The sequence below is a fragment of the Callorhinchus milii genome, unplaced genomic scaffold (assembly GCF_018977255.1).
Source record: "Callorhinchus milii isolate IMCB2004 unplaced genomic scaffold, IMCB_Cmil_1.0 Scaffold2, whole genome shotgun sequence".
In the NCBI taxonomy this organism is placed as follows: domain Eukaryota; kingdom Metazoa; phylum Chordata; class Chondrichthyes; order Chimaeriformes; family Callorhinchidae; genus Callorhinchus; species Callorhinchus milii.
In genome coordinates, this window is record NW_024704743.1 from 73114470 (window position 1) to 73134924 (window position 20455).

At 41.6% G+C, this 20455-nt stretch overlaps 1 protein-coding gene across 1 annotated transcript in view; it reads left to right on the forward strand.

Annotated features, from left to right (window-relative positions):
- LOC103187069 (G patch domain-containing protein 8) overlaps window positions 1-20455 on the forward strand; it is a 410351-nt gene that overhangs the window by 17711 nt on the left and 372185 nt on the right. Inside the window, exon 3 of the mRNA XM_042346987.1 lies at window positions 5504-5576. Within this exon, the coding sequence (XP_042202921.1) occupies window positions 5504-5576 (73 nt within the window). The remainder of the gene's footprint in view (window positions 1-5503; window positions 5577-20455) is intronic.

Sequence of the window (20455 nt, forward strand, 5' to 3'; positions counted from 1 at the left end):
TGACAATTGAAGGTCGAACAAGACGCCCAGGTTCCTGACTGGCTCGGTGAGGTGAAGTGTGCATCGGTGGATGCTGATGTTGCCAGTGCCTGAGGTGCTGAAGCGCTGGTGCGAACCAATCAGGAGGCCCTTCATCTTGCTGATGTTCAACTGTAGCAAGTTGGCTCTCATCCAGGACTTGATGTCTGATAAACATTCTGTCAGAACATCTTGTCCTGGGATCGAGGGTGGAGGCAGAGAAGTAGAATTGGGTGTCATCTGCATACATGTGGAAGTTGACCCCATGTCTGCAGATGATGTCACCAAGAGGAGCATAAACAAGTTGAAGAGGAGAGGACCGAGGACACAGCCCTGAGGAACACCGCATGAGGTGGTGAGGGGCTGGAGGAGAAGCCGTTTGTGGAGATGAAGTGGAGCCGGTGTGAGAGATAGGATCTGAACATTCTGAGAGGAGATGCAGTGGAGGAGGATAGAGTGGTCCACAGTGTCAAAGGCAGCAGAGAGGTCGAGGAGGACGAGGAGGCAGAGGAGCCCTGGTCACAGATAGACAGAATGTCATTTGTCACTTTGACCAGGGCTGTTTACTGGAGGGGTTTGTAAAGGGAGTGGCAGGAGAGGGAGGAATGAAGCTGGGAAGCAACAACTTTTTCGAGGACCTTGGAAAGGAACGTTGGAGATGGGGCTGTAGTTTGTGAGCAGGGATGGGTCCAGGGAAGGTTTTTTTAGGATAGAGGTGATGACAGCTGTTTTTGGGTGGTTGGAACCCTACCAGTTGACAGGGAGAAGTTGACAAGGTCTGAGAGTAAAGGGCCGAGGAAGTGGAGCTGGGAGGTAAGGAGAGGGGTAGGGATAAGGTTGAGGGAGCAGGTGGTTGGCTTCATGTGGGTTATCGTGGTGGTGAGAGAGGAGGGGGAGACGTGTTCGGAGGTGTGTAGGAAGGGATGGATAGAGGCTGGAGTGTGAGGGAGAGTTGGGGAGGGGGTGGTGGTTGGGAGAGTGGAAGCAGGTGAACGGATCCGCTCGATTATAGTTAGTGACAGCAAAGAACATAGTCATATTGGCATAACCCTGCTCCTCTGATATTATTCTGATAATTTACATTCTCCTCCTCTCCCTTCGCCTTGTAGTCATCCTGAATACAGTTGTGATAAGTCCCAAATAAAAGCTGTTGCTTTACTTGCAAATTCTGCTGTTCCTTTGAAATAAAGTGAAAAGTGGGTTTCCTCCCAGACCAGAATGCCATCAAGATTTTAACCATTTTTAAAAGCATTATTTGTGCCTAGATCAATGCTGTACAGAGGTTTGAGAGTAGTGTAAGGGAGGAAGAGTCATTTAAGGGAGGAAAATATGAACATGTATCCATAAAATACAATTCAAAGTATAATGTTTTCTTACTAAAATATTGAAAAGAAAATAAGAATTTTATGTTACAGAAGTCATTGACTGATAGTGGCACTCAAACGGTGTTATTTGTCAGGCAAGGGGAAAATGTAGCCCCGTGTGTTTAGGTCTCAACCTCAGAAGAGCTTTCTATGTCATGCAGGTGTCTTTTCATTTCCTTAATTGTTTGTCCTGGTGACTTCCTTGAGTGAAATTGTCAATTCACTGCCCAATGGTGCTGCATGTGAGGGCAGTTTGGTTTGTCATTTCTATGTTCACTGGAAACTGCATTGAGACTAATTACTCAGGAGATTCTTTAGAATTGTTGGGGAGTACAAGTAAACAGCTCATTAGTCTGACCTGAAGTTAGACTCAACCCCCAGTGTCAAGACAACTGTGTGCCGACTATCTTTCTTTAAGACATCAGGTAGTCCTTTTAGGTTTTTTTCTTCCTCTAAAATGCATACAATTACAATATATTTTTATTTTGTATTGAGGTAGGGAATGAAAAGCCCAATGAAGTAGTTTAAAGGGGAATGTGTGCATATAACACATTAGTAAAGGTATTAAACATGTGAATGGAAGGTATTTGTGTAAAATCTGGTGTTTGCATTCTAACATCGGCAATGATGGAATATGGAGTATCCACAGTTTCTTTTCTGCTGCAGTGGTCCAATGAACAGTCAACAACAACAACAACAACAAGATTCCATTTATAAAGCGCCTTTCACGTCAGGAGGACGTCCCAATCTTGTATTCCATGATCTATTTTTCCTTTCAAGATCTTTGCTTCTGTTTATCTTCACATTTAAGTTTGCATGTGCATAATGTTAACAGCATGGTGTTTGACATCTTGTCCTGGAATGATAATGCAGAAAGAACAGTGTACACATCACATATTATTCCAAGAATATGTGTTATTATATTTATATGCTGGTTCATACAGGTTCACTGAGACTGCCTCAGAGGGTTGACTCAATTCTGACATTCCATTGCCCATCATGTCACCTGGGAACCAACTCAGCTCTAAGGAGACCCGACATACCACCCCTCAGGAGAACTCATAGCATTTGGAACTTTAAATTGAAGCTCATTATAAAGTTGGAAGACTTGCTTACATCATTTTAATCTGGTGAACTTTCTGCTGTATTGTCTATGGAAATCTAGTGCTGTTCTACAATTTACAGAAAAGATGGTGCGGTGGGAAAAGATAAAATATCTGCAGTAGCTATTCGGAATACCATAATTTTCATGATGAACCTATAATAAAGCATCTGGATATCAGTTATATGCAGTTAGAGCTCAATGTAATTGCCTGGAGCAGTTTAATCCTAAACATTTACTAACTTCTAAATACATGATGATCATGTTTGGTTAATTTCATTTAATAAGCAGTTTTATGATGCACAGTAATTTCATTGTTTTGGCCCCTTAAGTATTAGTTTTATTGAGAGCAATTAGGCATGACTAATTCTGCTACTTTGTCTTTGATTATGATACATTTTCAACAAAACATCTTAAATGCTAAGTGCCATGCAATAATAAATGCAATCTATTAACATGTGTCAGACACCCGGCTGACCAAAAATAATCTATTAAATGCTGTTTTTTATATTGTGATTGTAAAAAGTAATTTAAAAGTTATAGCTCCAAGTTTCTGTTCGGAATTTTGCAGTAGCGAGTTGAGAAATGTTCTTTCTCACCTTTTTGGACAGAAAATTAAATGTAACATCTGTGGTTTTATTTGAGAACTAGGCATCTAACAATGATTTTGTTGGAAGTTGAGGAAGTAAATGACTGAACTATCATCATGTAATCTCCTCGTGCTTACTTACCCAACTTGGGCATTATTGATGCCGCATTTCAAGAGATATGGGACATGTGATAGCAGCTGTAAGCTTATGCTGAAAAAGTACCAATACAATAATCAGTATTGAGACAATTGTTGTAAGGGAAACGTCATAGCTGTAATAATGAATCAAAATGTTGGCACAAAAAGATAGTTTTTAACCAGCCAGGTTGTTGTAATAAATTGTTCTTTAAAGCAAATGCAGTACTACAAACTTCTCAAAGGCTTACATTAAAAGTGGAAGTGCATATGAAAGTAATTGGGTTGCTACAATAGTCTTACCAAAATGTTGTAATAAATTTCACAAACAAAATTCAATTGTGGTGCGTCCCAAAGGGACAATTAAGTTTTAATTGTTTTCACTTTAAGTGTAGCTTGTGTATTTTATTTTGTTCACTTGTAATGGTTATATTTCCGACTTAGCCATATTCTCTATTATTGATATTATATTAGCTTATAACAAAAACAATAATGATAATAATAATCCTTATATTTGGTATAGTGCATTTCACGTCTCAAAGCTCTTCACTGAATATAATGTAAAGTGTAGAGACTGTGTATTTTGTGCCAGCTCTCACTATTGTATAATTTACTTTCACTGGCTTCATCTATGTGTTGTAGCGTTCTCTTTTCTTCTTTGCAATTGTTACACCTGTAGAAATAATTTGCACTTTTAAGGCAGTCTTTTAGAAATTGCTTTTGTATGTACCTCATTGCGGAGTATGTTTTCTGATCAGTAATTTGCCCCTTTTAACCTTTATTTCTATTTACCATCGTCGTTTGAACGCAAAAACGACTTAACTTGATTTGACATTGCTTTATTCTGTAACGTATTGTTCTGTGTCCAAAATTCACTGTGATCATATCGCGTCTTCTTCCCTTAATATTCAGTACCCCTAGATATTTCTTGCAATTGAATCAAATCACAATTTTTTTTTATGCCTCTGATATATTTAACTATTTATAATTTGACGCCCTAGTATTTAGAGGCAGGTTTGTTTGGAAATGTTTTTGTTCACCATTTATTTTAAAAAACATCCAATTACTGAGGCTGTTTCTGATAAATATTAATATACTGACCTTTACTATTTTTCTACTGCAAGGCTTATTTGTTCTATTCATATTCTTATCTCATGTAATTACTTTTTATTTCTGTGTTGATTTAAGTATTTATCACTCAACCTGCATTGGTTGCCAATTCTTTGTGTATGCCAGTGGTCAGCCTACGCAGAGCAGTCACTAGGGGCAGGAAATCATTCCACTCAGCTCCTGTTAACCCTGCAAGCCAAAGCCCTAACAGTAGGGTGATCCTGGCTGGACAAGCAGCGGGAAAGCTTGCCAGACTGTGATATCAATGGCAAGCTATGTGGTTTTAGCTGGTTAGACTCCAGCAGTGCCCCAACACACGCTCTGAGGTCCCTGGACATCTCCAGGTGTCTAGGTCTGAGGCAATAGTGTAGAACCTGGGAAACATACCTTGTAATATAGATATTCCAACTGCATCAGTAGCCTAGAGTTCTGGAAATACTTTCCAAAAAATATTAGCAAAGTAGGCCTCTTTAGAAATCAAACAAAATAAATACAATATACCCTAATGGTAACATGCTTAATGGAGTGCATGAGCAGAGATACATACGTAGGAATACAGATACATAGGTTTTCAAAGATAGATGCAAGTAGTTAAAACCATAAAATAGCTGTATTATTATTAATATTAATATTACTACCAATATTAAAGGGTATTGGTAAAGTTGAGGAGAATGGGATTAAAGTAAACAGTTTAATTGGGGGACTGCACTAACACATACCTGATGGGTCAGGTGGCTTGCTGTAATATTCTACAGTTCTATTGATGTTATATTTTCAAACAGCAGTAAATTAATTATTAAACATGTTTATCATGCTCAGGGATAGATTTTATAATATGCACATTGTACACAAATATAGGTTTGGTGATACAACCTACATACTATAGTCATTGTTAACCTGGACATACTTCTAAGACTTCCTCACTGCTTCTATTACTTCAATTCTCCCACGTCAATGCAAAAACCAAAAAGCCTTGATTTTGCCTGTTGTCTGCACCAACGCACACTTTTAGTACAGTAATACTTGCTGCCCTCAAATGGTTAAATTGAGTCATCACAAGAGATGCTGAGTTTTTATGGGATGGATTATGTCCCCAAAAGCATATTTGCCTGTTTGTCACTGCTGCTACTTGTAAAACATGAGCATTTGCTATTGCTGGAGATTTTTCTCTGCTCAATTTCACAGGGCAACATCGGACATTGTTTGCTGCAGAACCATAGATGGAAGCTTGGTCAGGGCCTTGGAAAAACTCTACAGGGTATGCGTTTAAACATAACAGCATATGTGTTAGAAAGATACCACATTGTTACCCAAGGAGTTTTAGAAATGTAATGGTGTTGTTATTATTATGAGACCCGAAGCTGGATACTATTGGCACTGTTGTGTACTGGAAGTCCCTTGAATCATGATTGATAGATGCTTATAATGACTCCTAGAAATTCCTGCTACTTGTTTGTTAAGCTACATGTGCCACACTCATATACATATAAGGAAGAAATAATTGCTAAGGCTGTGCACATTGTTATAACCTTTGTTGTCATATGGAAATATTGCAGGGTTTTAATCAATGTTGAATGTGTCTTTATTACAACTAAGAAAAGCTGTGCTGCACGAGAATGATAATGGTTTCTGGTTTCTTTCATAGAAAGAATGGTAAATCCTGACATAACATTATATCCGATTGTGGTATTAACATTGCTGGATGTAATAGATGTACAGTCGTTTTGATCAGATAGAGGCAATTGGTGTGATCAGAAATGGAGCCAGTCAGTGTGATCAGATGGAGGCAAATGTTGTAAAAGGGGTAAAAATGAGATTATCGTGGTTAATACTGATTCCTTTCTGATACATTTCTCGTGATGTGAATCACCAATATTAATTGAACTAATTTATCAAGTTATTATTTTTGTTTGACATTATCCAAATGTTAGCTATGATTCATACTACTATTTGTTGGCGAAACGCGGTTGCGATTTGCATACAGCAGTGTCCCACAAACAGTTGAAAAAAAACAGAACCCCGGGAGAGCAATCCGCCAATCGACTAACAACCAGGTTCCTACTTACTGATAGGTAAACAGAGGAGTGTGGAGTAAGGAAACTTGTCTAGGCTTTCACCCCACCATTTCAAATGTATGTTAAAGATCCCATTGCACGATTTGAAAAGAGATGGGAATTTCTCTCTTCCAGTGTCCTGGCCAACAATGCTCCAAATAGAATCAATCATTCACTGCATCGGTACTTGTATGACATTACTACGTGCAAATTGGCTGCTGCACTCACCCACAAAACACACATTCACCCTGTGAAGCGCTTTGGGTTGTCGTATCAACATAAATGGCCCTATACCAGGATTATTATTATATTGTTATTAGTTGAGGATGTTTTGTTTTAAGAAAAAGATTGCTTTGCAAAGTCATGATGATATATAATGACATCATGAGAATTTCCATATTAGGTAGAATTCATGGAACTCTTAGTTTGGTTTGGACACTCTTAAGTGTGGATGGGTTGCTGCATATGTCAGACACCCAGCTGAGCAAAACAAAAAGGCATTATTGGCTGTGTGTAACATGGCAACATATACTCATAGTTACAATTTAAAATTCAATTTCATTACAGTTAATAAAAACATAATAAAATGGCAGAAAATTGAAATGGAGAATCCTAACACAAATAAAATGAGTAAAATCAATTCACTTTACAGTATATTCTATGAAACGCTTTGAGATGTCTAGAAGATGTCAAATGTGCTATATCAAAATGCAAGGATTATTTATATTATATATATATTCTCATCAGGTCTGAGAGGTAGGAGAGGGCGAGGCCGTGGAGGGCCTTGAAGGTGAGGGCGAGAATTTTGAACTTGTTCCTCTCAGGGATGTGGAGCCAGTGGAGCCGGGCGAGGGTGGGTGTAATGGGGTTACGGAGCCTGGTGCAGGAGTGGACATGACCTGCTTGTTGAGGGCAGAGTTGGGAAGGCTGACAAGCAGGGAGTTGGCATAGTTGAGTCTAGACGTAATGGAGTCCTGTAGCTCAGTGATTAGAGCACTCGCTTTGCAAGCGAGAGACCTGAGTTCAATTCCAGGCAGGGAAACCTTGGACAAGTTTCCTTACTCCACAGGTCTAATAATAATCCCTCCAAAAAAACCCAGTAATAAATTGGTCATTTTTAATCTATGACTGTTTGTGGGACATTGCTGTGCGCAATTGGCTGCCGCGTTCGCCCACAAATATTCAGTCAATTCACTTTACTGCATATTCTGTGAAGCGCTTTGAGACGTCTAGAAGACGTGAAAAGCGCAATATCAAATGTAAGGATTATTATTATATACAAAGAGCAGGAATATTTAACAAAAGTTCAAACTTTGTAAGTGAAAGTTTATTAGATGGTATTCTGTGGTAGCTGATCTGCATGCAAATTTAAAAAAAATTGAAGTCATATTTTATGATGTCTTTACAAATACTACTTTGACTACAATTTGGGGAAACATTGTATTTTACAAGGGGTTTCTTCCATCGGAAAAATAAGTAGGACATTGTCAATGTTGTAATGCATTGTCAGCTGCATGAAAGTCCTTAAACTTTTCATATGTAGGCTGAGAAATGTGGAGATAATAACTATACGTATCTTCTTTGTGGTACTTTATTATAAAAGGTTTAGGTAAATGTGTGGCACAGATAGAATACATCATGGCCAAATGTGAGGTATGAAACTATCTCTATTTATGTTTCTGATAATAACTCACTTACAAGTTGTTTGGTCATGCCCAATTTATCATAGCTTGCTGGTATGGCTGGTTCGCTGCTACGTATCTAATGATACCATTTCAGTTTCTTGAAACTACCATTGTATCATGTGTACAAATGCTTCATTTTTTAGTTATTTTTAGACTTGTACATTTAAGATTCTTTTGTATTAAGTTTCAGTCCTAAAAACAAGTTCACAAATCAATTACTTTAAGTGAATGCTGTCCTTAAGCATGGGTTCAGCCTCTTTGACATTACATCATTAATTATGTAGCCAATTCTAGCAGCTCAGTTGGTTTAGCATTGAATGTGGAATTGGCAGGTCTGATGTGAGTTTGTCTCAGAGGTGAATTCTCACAGGTTAGCATGCCTTACATGAAGTTCGCAGGTCAATGTGCTGTATCTTCTCTGGAGCCATTTGTGCTGCCATAGTTTGGTGAGCAATTTTTCAACCCCAAATGTGTTATGAATTTGCCTTAGAGGTTGAACAACAACAACTTGAATTTATACAGAGCCTTTCATGAGTTTAGAGTTTTGGAGTACTCAACAATGGTGGAGCTTGATGCAGAGCAGGGAGAGAGAGGGAAGGTGGCTGTAAACACAATCAAAGAGGAAGTTTCAGATGCAATCTGAAGATGGGCAAGGTGAAAAGATTGAGGCAAAGTTACAGAGGTTTGCAGTGTAGTTGCTGAAAGCATGGCCACCATTGATTGAATGGAGAGATTGAGGATAAGGGACATGTAGCAGGTTGGAGCCAGCTGAGAAAAGGAGCGGGTCGAGGAGTGAGGTATAAGCAGCTCGAAGATGTAGGAGGTGTTAAGTTGTGAATTGATTTGTAAGTAAGTGTGAAGATCTTGAAATTGATCCCTTCTGCAGTAGGAATCAGGCAAAGACTGGAGTGTTGGGGTTGTGGACTTTGGCACAGGTGAGGATAACCGCAGCAGAGTTTTGGATCAATTGGATCAGTTGTATTATTAAGGTGACTGTGAAGCACTGTTTAATTTTTTTTCTGGAGGTATTTATTTCTCAACATACCATGTACCATTCCAAACAAGCAGTCAGTGGAGCCTGTAGGAGGAAGACCATAAAAGCAATCTAGGTTGAGAATGTCCACTCTGCTTGATTTCCTCCTCCTACCCTCTTCCCCGGAAAGTAAATCTAAGAAATAAGAACAAAAAAAATCATTTGAACAATCAGATTTGGTTCTTTTCATTGATAATCTATACAGTTATGGAGTTAAATTTCTAATTTCTGAAGTAAGTGGTTTTCTGCAGGCAAAGGACGGAAGATATATGAAGTGCTGGTGGAATTCCTTGTTGACCCAAAGAGCAGTAATAAGAGAAATTCTGGGACTCCAGTCTGACGTTGCAGTTTACACTATTCAACCCTGACCAATTGCATTCTACAGATGACATTTCCATGTTTCCTCGACCCCATCCCTACCCCCTCCTTACCTCCCAGCTCCACCTCCTTGCCCCTCTAACTCACTGACATTGTTAACCTCTCCATCCTCTGGTACTGTTCCCACCCCTTTAAAAACCGCTGTCATCACTCCTATCCTTAAAAACTCCTCCCTGGGCCCTTCATTACTCCCTAACTACTGCCCCATCTCCAACCTCTCCTTCCTCTCCAAGGTCCTGGAACGAGTTGTTGCTTCTCAGCTTCGCTCTTTCCTCTCCTGCTACTCCTTTCTCGAACACCTCCAATCGGGCTTCCATACCGCCCACAGCACAGAAACAGCCCTGGTCAAAGTGACAAATGACATTCTATCCATCTGCAACCAGGGCTCCCTCTGCCTCCTTGTCCTCCTTGACCTTTCTGCTGCTTTCGACACCGTCAACCACTCCATCCTCAACCACTGCCTCTCCTCTCACTTCATCCTCCATGGTGCTGTCCTTGATTGGTTCAGATCATACCTGTCACACCGCCTGCACTTCAACTCCTCAAACAGCTTCTCCTCTAGCCCCCGGACCATCTCATGCGGGGTTCCTCAAGGCTGTGTCCTTGGTCCCCTCCTCTTCAATATCTATATGCTTCCTTTTGGTGACATCATCCGCAGACATGGGGTCAACTTCCACATGGATGCGGATGACACCCAACTGCATCACTCTGCCTCCACCCTTGACTCAGGACCACTGCTGTCTTGACAGAATGTCTGTCAGACATCAAGTCCTGGATGAGAGCTAACTTTCTTCGTTGAACGTCAATAAGACCGAGGCTTTCCGATTGGCTCCCGTCAGCGTCTCCTCACCTCAGCTTGACTATTCAAACTCGCTGCTTGTCGGCCCCCCCAACTCCTTCCTCCATAGGCTGCAGATCATCCAGAACTCTACAGCCTGTGTCCTCTCCTGCACTAGGCTCCGAGACCCTATCACCCGAATCCTTGCCCAACTCCACTGGCTTCCCATCCTTGAGCATAGTGTTCAAAATCCTAATCCTCGCCTTCAAAGCCCTCCATGGTCTTGCTCCCCCCTACCTCTCCGATCTCCTAACCCACGACTATCCTGTTCGCTCCCTCTGCTCAGTGGGCTCCAGCCTGCTTCATGTCCTTCGCCCTGTTCGCCCCATTATTGGTGGGCGGACCTTCCACCACTCTGCACCCACCCTCTGGAACTCCATCCCGCAGTCCCTCCATCTCGCCCCCTCCCTTGCCACCTTCAAGACTCATCTCAAGACCCTCCTCTTTGACAGTGCTTTTGATTTCCCTGCTTTCCGCCCTGCCCTCCCCACTCGCCCACCCCGACCCTCAGCTCGGATTCGTAACTCTGTCTATCCAGTGCCTTGGGACGTTCCCCCCCCCCCGCGTGAAAGGCGCTGTATGTAATTTTGTTGTTGCTGTTTGCAACAGCACAATAAGGATTGAGTTCCACATCGTTTTTGATCTCCTGTATTTTATGTGTCCCTTTATTTAATTCTTAGTTTGATTTTGTGTTGAATTTGCAGTAATTCTTCTGGATAGCAGAAGAAATCTCCAATTGCAGTTTACTTATTGAAAATCCCATTAAGAATACCACTTATTAGATCTCAGTAGTTCTTTATTTAAAAAACATGTAATTGACATGGATTAACTGCTACTGCCAAGTCTAATCCACACATCCAAAAATAAGGATAGAGATGAAGATTATCATCAGCCTAATTTGAATCTTAATACTTTAGTACTTGTACTTCACCTTCAAAGTCCTCCACGGTCTTGCTCCTTCCTACCTCTGTGACCTGCTAACGCCATATCAACCTGTCTGACAGTCTGCCTGTCTGACATCGAGTCCTGGACAAGAGACGACTTTCTTCAGCTCAACGTGGGCAAAACTGAGGCCCTCCTGATTGGCTCACGTCAGCGCCTCCGCACCTCAGGCGCTGACAGCATCAGCATCCAAGGCTGCACTCTCCACCTCTCAAAGCCAGTCAGGAACCTCGGTGTTCTGTTCGAACCTGAGCTGTCCTTTCTCCCTCATATCCGCGCCACAACTGGCACCGCCTTCCTCCGGAATATCGCCAGACTATGGCACTGCCTCACCCCTCACGCTGCTGAAACTCTGGTCCATGCCTTTGTCACCTCAAGGCTGGACTATGGGAACTCTCTCCTCGCCGGCCTTCCCGGCACCTCCCTCCACAAGCTCCAGGTCATTCAGAACTCTGCAGCTCGTGTACTGTCCCGCACCAGGCTTCGCGACCACATCACTCCCACCCTCGCTCGCCTCCACTGGCTCCCCATCCCCCAGAGGATCGAATTCAAGATCCTCATCCTCACCTAAAAGGCTATTCACGGCCTTGGACTCTCCGACCTACTATCCCCCTACTTACCTGCCCGTACCCTTCGTTCCTCTGGCTCCGGTCTGCTCCACATCCCCCGCCCCAACCGCCCTACCATCGGTGGCCGGGCTTTCAGCCTCTCAGCCCCTCAGCTCTGGAACTCCCCCAATGCCTTCGCCGCCTCCTCCCTTTCCTCCATCAAGGCCGGTCTCAAGACTTTTCTCTTCAACCGTGCCTTCAGCTCCCCTCCCTTCTCGCTCCCTCCCTTCCCTCCCCTTACCCTGACCATATCCCCTGCTCGGGTCAAAATCCCTGACTGTCCGGCACCTTAGGATGTCCTCCCGATGTGAAAGACCCATTACAAATATAATTTGATGTTGTAGCTTCTTGTTCAGTAATGGTCTGAGTAAAATAACCTATTTATATTTCACAATCTGCTAAATTTTTGAATTGGTGCAAAGGAATGTGTAGGGATAGAGAAAATCGTGGTCTATTTGGTCAGTTGTCAAGTTTGAAAAATACCTAACAATTCCATTTCTTATACCTCTCAAAAATGTATCAGTTTCCTCTTTAATTTGTCGACACAATCCGCATCCTGTCCAATTCATTAAATTAACTCAAAAGCATTAGTTCACGTTCTCTTTTCTGAGTTTGACATCATGTTCCCTTGTTATAGAGCGTGTGGATATGTCAAACAAATAAATAAATCAGGATTCAGTTTATCTAAACTCTTCAGAATTTTTGTTTGCCAAAGAAAAACACAAGCTTTGTTCTTGGGAGTCTCTTGGCTCAGAGGCCTAAAGCCCTGCTCACCCCTGGACTTTATAGTGCATCAATGTATATTTTAAAGTAGGTTGTTTAAAGTTTCACACAAAAACAGCTGAAGCTCAAGCTCCACTTGTATAACCACTGCTTTCTGTCAAGAAAAGAGACAATAAAAACTACAAAAAAGTCAGTTTCTCAAGGGAATCCTCTAAACATCACTTAGTCTTGTGAGACTTCAGCTTGGACCTGAAATCTGATTGGAGCCAAAATCTCTGTGAGATGTGTTGGGGATTACTGGACAAAAAGCTGCTTAAATAATGGGCATGTTCCTGGTGGCCACATGGCTCCGGAGCACTTTTTACAAACCAGTATGTCAAAGGTGCCTTTCCGATTAATTATATTGGGTTTAAATAACTTGTTTAATTTGCAAACAGGTGAAATTGAGATACACTGCCAGTGTTTTTGGAGTGTTGTTTAGTGCTTAACATAGACTGAATACTTTCACTTGACTTCCACTCAATTCCCACCAACAGCTGAGAATGATAGCTCCTTATGTAAATAAATCCCAGTCATAAACTTGTGTCCTAGAACAATGTGACATTGGGTGTTCCAGTGAGATGTGTCATCTCCATCCCCAAAGGATGATAGAAGTGGTGAAGGGTTGATGTATAGAGACATTTTATGGTGTTGAACAAGTGCTGTATCATTTTTCTTTTACGGGATGAAACTAACCTGATCCCAAACAGATAGAACCAGCACAGCTTTGGGTATTTCTGAATTAAAGTGGAATGACTTGTTAAGATGGTGCTCATCAGCCATGAAAAATGAATCTTATTGAGGCATATAAAATGGAAATTGAATTAAGAAAATAAACTGAGAATGATATTTTCAGATGCTCTAAGGTCGCATGATCAGAGGGCACAGATTCAGAGGTATGAAGGGCAATTTCTGGACTCACCAGGAACTATTTCTTTCCATAGACAAAAGCATGGATGAATTTTGGTGGCAATTGTGTGAGGTTGGCATTGTGGCAGAGGTGGAGGACAGCAGTCCTGGTCAGGAACCAAATGTGGATAGGAACAATAACTAAGGATTAAACTCAGAGGTTCAGTGAATTTGAGAGATAGGCCAAGGAGGTTAAGAACATCGGAACTGGAGGTGAGAAGACATCTGCCTACCACCACCTCCGCAACATTGCCAGACTCCGCCACTGCCTCATCCCTCAGGCTGCCGAAACCCTTACCCACGCATTCGTCACATCAAGGCTTGATTATGGAAATTCCCTCCTCATCGGCTTTCCGAACTCTTCCCTTCACAAACTGCAGATCATCCAAAGCTCTGCAGCTCGTATACTCTCGCCGCACCAGACTCCGTGACCCCATTACTCCCACTCGCCCGACTCCACTGGCTCCCCATCCCCCAGAGGATCGAGTACAAGATCCTTGTCCTCACTTTCAAGGCCATCCATGGCCTTGCCCCTCCTGTCCTGTAGCTCAGTGGTTAGAGCACTCGCTTTGCAAGTGAGAGACCTGAGTTCAATTCCAGGCAGAGGGCGAAACCTTGGGCAAGTTTCCTTACTCCATACACCTAATAATAATCCCTCCAAAACCCAAAACAATAATAAATTGGTCATTTTCAATCTCCGACTGTTTGTGGGACATTGCTGTGCGCAATTGACTGCCGCGTTCGCCCACAAATATACAGTCAATTCACTTTACAGTGTGTTCTGTGAAGCGCTTTGGGACGTCCTCCCGACGTGAAAAGCGCTATATCAAATGCAAGGATTATTATTATTTTTACCTCTCTGACCTGATGACTCTCTACCAACCTGCCCACTCCCTCCGTTCATCGGGCTCCGGGCTGCTCCATGTCTCCTGCCCGACCCGCCTTACCATCGGTGGCCGGGCTTTCAGCCTCTCTGCTCCCACGCTCTGGAACTCCATCCCATGGTCCCTTCACCTCGCTTGCTCCCGTGCCTCCATCAAGGCCGGTCTCAAGACCCTTCTCTTCAACTGTGTCTTTGCTCTCCCTCCCACCTCTCTGCCTTCCCTCACCCCTACACCACCCCTTTCCCATGCTCGGGCCCCGACACCTGACTGTTCAGAGCTTTGGGACGTCTTCCCGACGTGAAAGGTGCTCTATAAATGTAATTTTGTTGTTTTTGGAGCTAGGAAGGATTACTTCCTTCTTGTCCAAGTTAAGATGCAGAAAGGTAGTGCTCATCCAGGCCTTAATGTTTGACAATCAGACAGACAGAATATTAGTGTACCTTGGATCACGCCGAAAAGAGGAAAATTAGATTTGCTCCCATTTCTGTGGATGTTGTTGCCAAGAGGAAGCATATAGATGAGCAAAAGGATCGGGGTGAGGTTAGAGCGCAGAGGTACACTGCAGGTGTCAGTGTCAGGGCGGGAAAAGAAATCGTTGCAGATGACAAAGTAGAGGCAGTGGATTGAATAGAAATTGAACCAAGAATTAGAAATTAAACTGGAATTAAAAATTACATAGGTGTATAGAGTGATACAGCATGGACACAGACCATTCCACTCTATGCCATTGTTTATATTCCACACAAGCCCTCACCCCTCCAATTCCCCTCACCTACACCCTTATATTCCCTTCTCCCTCATGTATGCACTCTGAAGTGCAGACTCGATGGGGCATTCTCAATGTTATAACTGCTATATATCAAATGCAAGGATTTTAATTTTAGAAGGTTTTTATTGTTGTGATGCCTTCCAATTCTGAATTAATAAAATAATATTTTAACATAAAAGCATGTATATTTTCTTGAGATTGTAGAAATAGTTACAAGTATTACAAAAATTGAGAACTACTGTATTTTCAAATGCTATGCATTTACGTTTTGTTAAACATCAACTTCTGTAATTCATTCTCTGCCACTTCTTTCAAATGTCTTCAACATGAACTGAAATTGCTTTTTCTTGAAAGAAAAAAAATTAAGGTTTGCTTTGGTTGATTTAACTGAAAGATGAGGCTCACAACAACTTAAAATAACGTCTGATATTTTTCTTACTGTGAAAAATGCTGTTTGCTAAAGATTACCCATGTTATGTGATTTGATTCTTTCCCATTCAAGTTTGCAATTTATTACTTTTTGGTTCTTTAAGGACTGTACCTGGTCCCACAAAGTGCAACATCAATAAATGATTCTGTGTACGGTGCTAGAATGTAAAAATGCAATAGTGTGCAATTTCACCTCTTTGACTTGTGGAATTTCTTCAGGACTTGTGGAATAAGTTACCATGGGAATGCCACCGAAGTGAATAACATAAATCCATTCAAGAGGTTACAAATTATGTTTCTGCAAGGAGAAGAGATTGGGGGATTTGGAAGAAATTGGGATGGTTGGAATCAATCAAAAAGGGTTGGCTTTGTTGGAATCAATTGCCTTTTCTCAACAATTCTTAAGTTAATTTAATTTCAAAGTGCATAAAATGTAGCTACTTATCTTTTCTCAGCAGAAGTTGGGTGTTCAGGGCCTTCTCTGTCAGAAAACATGATAGACACCTCATTAGTCTATGAAACAAATATATTCAAAAGTTATTAGAATAAGTTGTTGATGTGTGGTTGACTGTGTGTTACTCTGGAAACTTTCTGAAGCATTGTTACTCCACAGTGATTGAGCAGTGAATCAAGAAACTTAAAGTTCGTTGGCAATCAATATTTGCCACCTCTGTTTCAGTTTTTGATCATTACATTGAATACTGCTATTTGTGTTTTATAAAAAATAGTTCACTTTCTGTCAGGCATCCTTCTTTAATCAAAGATATTTTGAAGTCTCTTTTACAAACAGTTCAATTATTTCAGCAAATATTGTTGAGAATATTGATTTTGCAAGATTTCGATTTGTGATTTTTGAAAGATAAATACCTGTACTATTGATTAGCTGTATTAATTTTAGAGTGTGAATAACATCTTGAGTTAACTTTAATAAAGGTTTGAAGGGGTAGGGTAGGGCAGTGGCATTGAAAAGACAGCTTGCTCTGTCCGAGACACGATGCAGACTGGATCGGCCACATGGTCTCCTAGTGCGCTGTAATAATAATAATCCTTGCATTTGATATAGCGCTTTTCACGTCGGGAGGACGTCCCAAAGCGCTTCACAGAACACACTGTAAAGTGAATTGACTGTACATTTGTGGGCGAACGCGGCAGCCAATTGTGCACAGCAATGTTCCACAAATAGTCGTAGATTGAAAATGAACAATTTTTATTATTGTTTTTGGTTTTGGAGGGATTATTATTAGGCTCTGTGTGGAGTAAGGAAACTTGCCCATGATTTCGCCCTGCCTGGAATTGAACTCAGGTCTCTTGCTTGCAAAGCGAGTGCTCTAACCACTGAGCTACAGGTCTCCAAGATCTTCAGATGGGATTTGAACGAGGCAAGAGAGGGGGTGAGGTGGAGGGATTGCGGGATAGAGTTCCAGAGTACAGGGGCAGAGATGCTGAATGCCCAACCTCCAGTAGTGGGGCGTGAAGGGACCTGAAGCAAGCTGGTGTTCGCCGAGCAGAGGGAGCGGACAGACTGATATGGGGTTATGCGTTCGGAGCAAGGGGGGGGAGCAAGACCGTAGAGGGCTTTGAAGGTAAGAACAAGGGTTTTGTACTTGATTCACTGAGGAAGGTGGAGCCAGTGAAGATGGGCAAGAACGAGAGTGATAGGTTCCTGGTGCCTGGTGCAGGAGAGGTCACGAGCTGCAGAGTTCGGAATAATCTGCAGTTTGTGGAGAGAGGAGTTGGGAAGTTTAGTGAGCAGGCAGTTGGTGTAATCAAGCCGGGACATAATAAAAGTGTGTAGCAGTGTCTCGGCGGCCTGTGGTGAGAGAACGTCTCGGCATGAATGTGGGGTTTGAAGGATAGCTGAGGGTTGAAAAGGACATTGAGGTTTCAGATTGGCTCGGTGAAGAGTGCAGCCATGAATGCCAGTCTTGGCAACATTGAGCTGGAGGAAGTGGGTTCTCGTCCAGGACTTGATGTCCGACAGACAATTGGCCAGGACATCAATGGTCCTGGAGTCGAGGGCAGAGGCAGCGCGATAGAGTTACGATGCACCATAGCGTTCGTCCCACTCATGTTTGCAAAGTATCATTGATTAGAAAAGTAAGTGGATATTGTTATACAGGTATAAGTGATACTAATAAAAGTGTCCTACAAACCAAAGTGAAACAATAGGCATGTTCTTTGTCATCATCCTGAAAATCACTGAGTATTGATTTTCAAAATTGAATAACACTCTGCCACCAATTTCATTGACGTTTGTATATTGTGACTTTTTTTAAAAAAACTTTTGTTACCGAAAGGCCAGTCCTTTATAAAACCTACATAGCAAAGTCGAATTAGTGATGGAAGACATTTTTCCTGTAATCCCATTAGGACTTTAGTAGATATCTTTTAATCCAATAATTATCCTATAATCCTTGCATTTGATATAAATGCCTTATCACATTGTAGAAGAGACTCAAAGTCCTTTACATGATTTACTATAAAGTGCAGTGGCTGGCGTGTTGGCGAATTCAGCAGCCAATTTATACACACCAATGTCCCACGAACAGCCATGAAGTGAATGACCAATTTTACCTGGAAGATCGTTGGCCAGGAAACGGTGAGAAATGCTTTTCTTTTTTCAAATAGTGCCATTCGATCTTTAATGTCTACCTGAACAGACAGGCAGGACCTTGGTATCACAGCAGTCTTTTATACTGTATTCTCATGCCATCCCCTGACCAAGTCTTGCTTTTTCACAGACACTGCTCATGACCAGTGCATGCTTTTTCTTTTCCATTTTTAACTTATTTGCATTCTTTCTTAATCACTGTTTTCACATCCCCTTATCAAAGACCCTTGTTCATTCTACCTCTAGGAGCCATCACAACAACATTCTCCTGTCTCAAGGCTGAAAACCACGCAGGCTACAGAACAACTATGCAAAGTCTCTCTCTCTAGTACTTTTTCACAAATAACCAGCCGGCTTGAGGTCCCTGGCTGCTCGACACAAGCAGGGAGGTGGCTACAGCTGTACCTTCTATTTTTATCAGGATGCACAATGTGTGAGCAGAAAGCACATCTAGAAAAACCCACCAGTTTACAAGACCTTCCACTTCGACTGTACTTACTGTGACCTCCCCACTCCCCCAGCTGTGTCAGGCTTTGCCACTGTTAAGCACTCTGAGACCCTACCCTGCGTGAAGGGTGCTATATAAATGCAAGTTGTTGTTATTATCTCTGCAACAACAAATTACACATGTTTACACATAAAATCTTTCATGTGGGATGAACGTCTCAAATTGCTTAGCAGATATGACAGGGAGCACCAAGCAATGTGGAAGAGAGAAGCATTACAGACTGTGACAAAAGCATGATCAAAAAGTTATGTTTTAAGAGGGTTTGAAGGCTGGGAACGGGTAACTGTGGTGAAGAGTTTCAGGAATAACAGAGTAGGGAAATAATAAATGGCTAATCTATGTACAGTAGAAATCAGTTATAAAGCCCCTCATTATTATGCAGTTTCACTTATTTTGCAGTTGGGATGTGAACCATGATATTTACTTAATATAAAATTCCAAAGCGACTCCATCGCCATTTCAAAATACTGGTTGGCGCACAAGATGGCAAAATGACTCACTTCTGAGTCATAAGGTTGCTGCCCAAATGTTACTTCCTATCACTGCATTCTACAGCACATAAGAAATGAAGTTAGCATAGATGAGATGACCAGGAAGTCGACCATTTTGGCTTCTCCAGCACAGTCTTCATTTTGTCTTTCTGGCCACATGCACAGTGAATGCAGAAGAGCTGGCCAGCAATTGTGCCCCATTATAGTGCTGGTTGTGATTTTAAGGACCCTCTGCAACTACTACCTTATAATAGGACTCTGATGTATCTAATTCCTCTTTCGAAAAATGAGGTTGAACAAAGGGTTGGAAGAATCCACCTGTACTTCATTAAGAGGAATTTATAAAGTGCAGAGATTGAGACAAATTCCATTAATAACAAATTAGCCATTACAAAATTAGTTTCCAGGTGCTTTCTGGATATTTCCTGTGTGGGAGGATGGATGAAGAGATATCTAATGTAATTCTACTTATCTGCAATTGTTTGCTAAGTACTGGGTTTTATTTTAGAATAGATCCAAATGTTGAGTAATCATGGCATTAAGCACAGGGGCCTTTTTTGCAGAGGTTCCTGTTACTTGGGTTATTGTTTCTGTTATTTCCAGTCCTTTTTTAAGTGATGTAAAATCGAGGTCCTATCTGCTTCTTCAGGTCGACGTTAAAGATCTCATGATGCTATTTGAAAAAAGAAGGGTGTTTGTCCCTAGGTGTCCTAGCCCCAAATCCCCCCAAATAAAATTGGTCACTCACTCCATGGCTGTTTGTGGGATATTGCTATGTGCAACTGGCTGCCAAGGTTTTGCTCACAAAATACACAGTCAATCCACTTTGGAGTGCATCCTGTAAAGCACTTTGAGACATCTTGATGATATGCAGGGTGTTATATAATAAATGCAAGGATTATTAACATTATTATAGCCCCTGAGTCCAAGGAATCAATGAGCTGTGTTGGGTTTGTTGAAGAAGTTACGTGAAATTATGCTTTCTTTGAGAATTCCATTGGTCACCCTCCAGTGTAGCCTGTGGCATGTACTGCTGACCTCTGCCAGCTGTACATCTGCCTTTTGTATAAAACTCTGTAAAGTGAAGCTGTGAACATAACAACAGGAAGTGTAGCTGAAATGTGCAAAATGCATAAAATAATTTTACAAGGACCCTTCTTTGTCCGTAAACAATAGTGGAGTAAAATAATCACTGTGAAGAAAAAAACGAGAGGACGTCTGGAAAATAAACAGCAT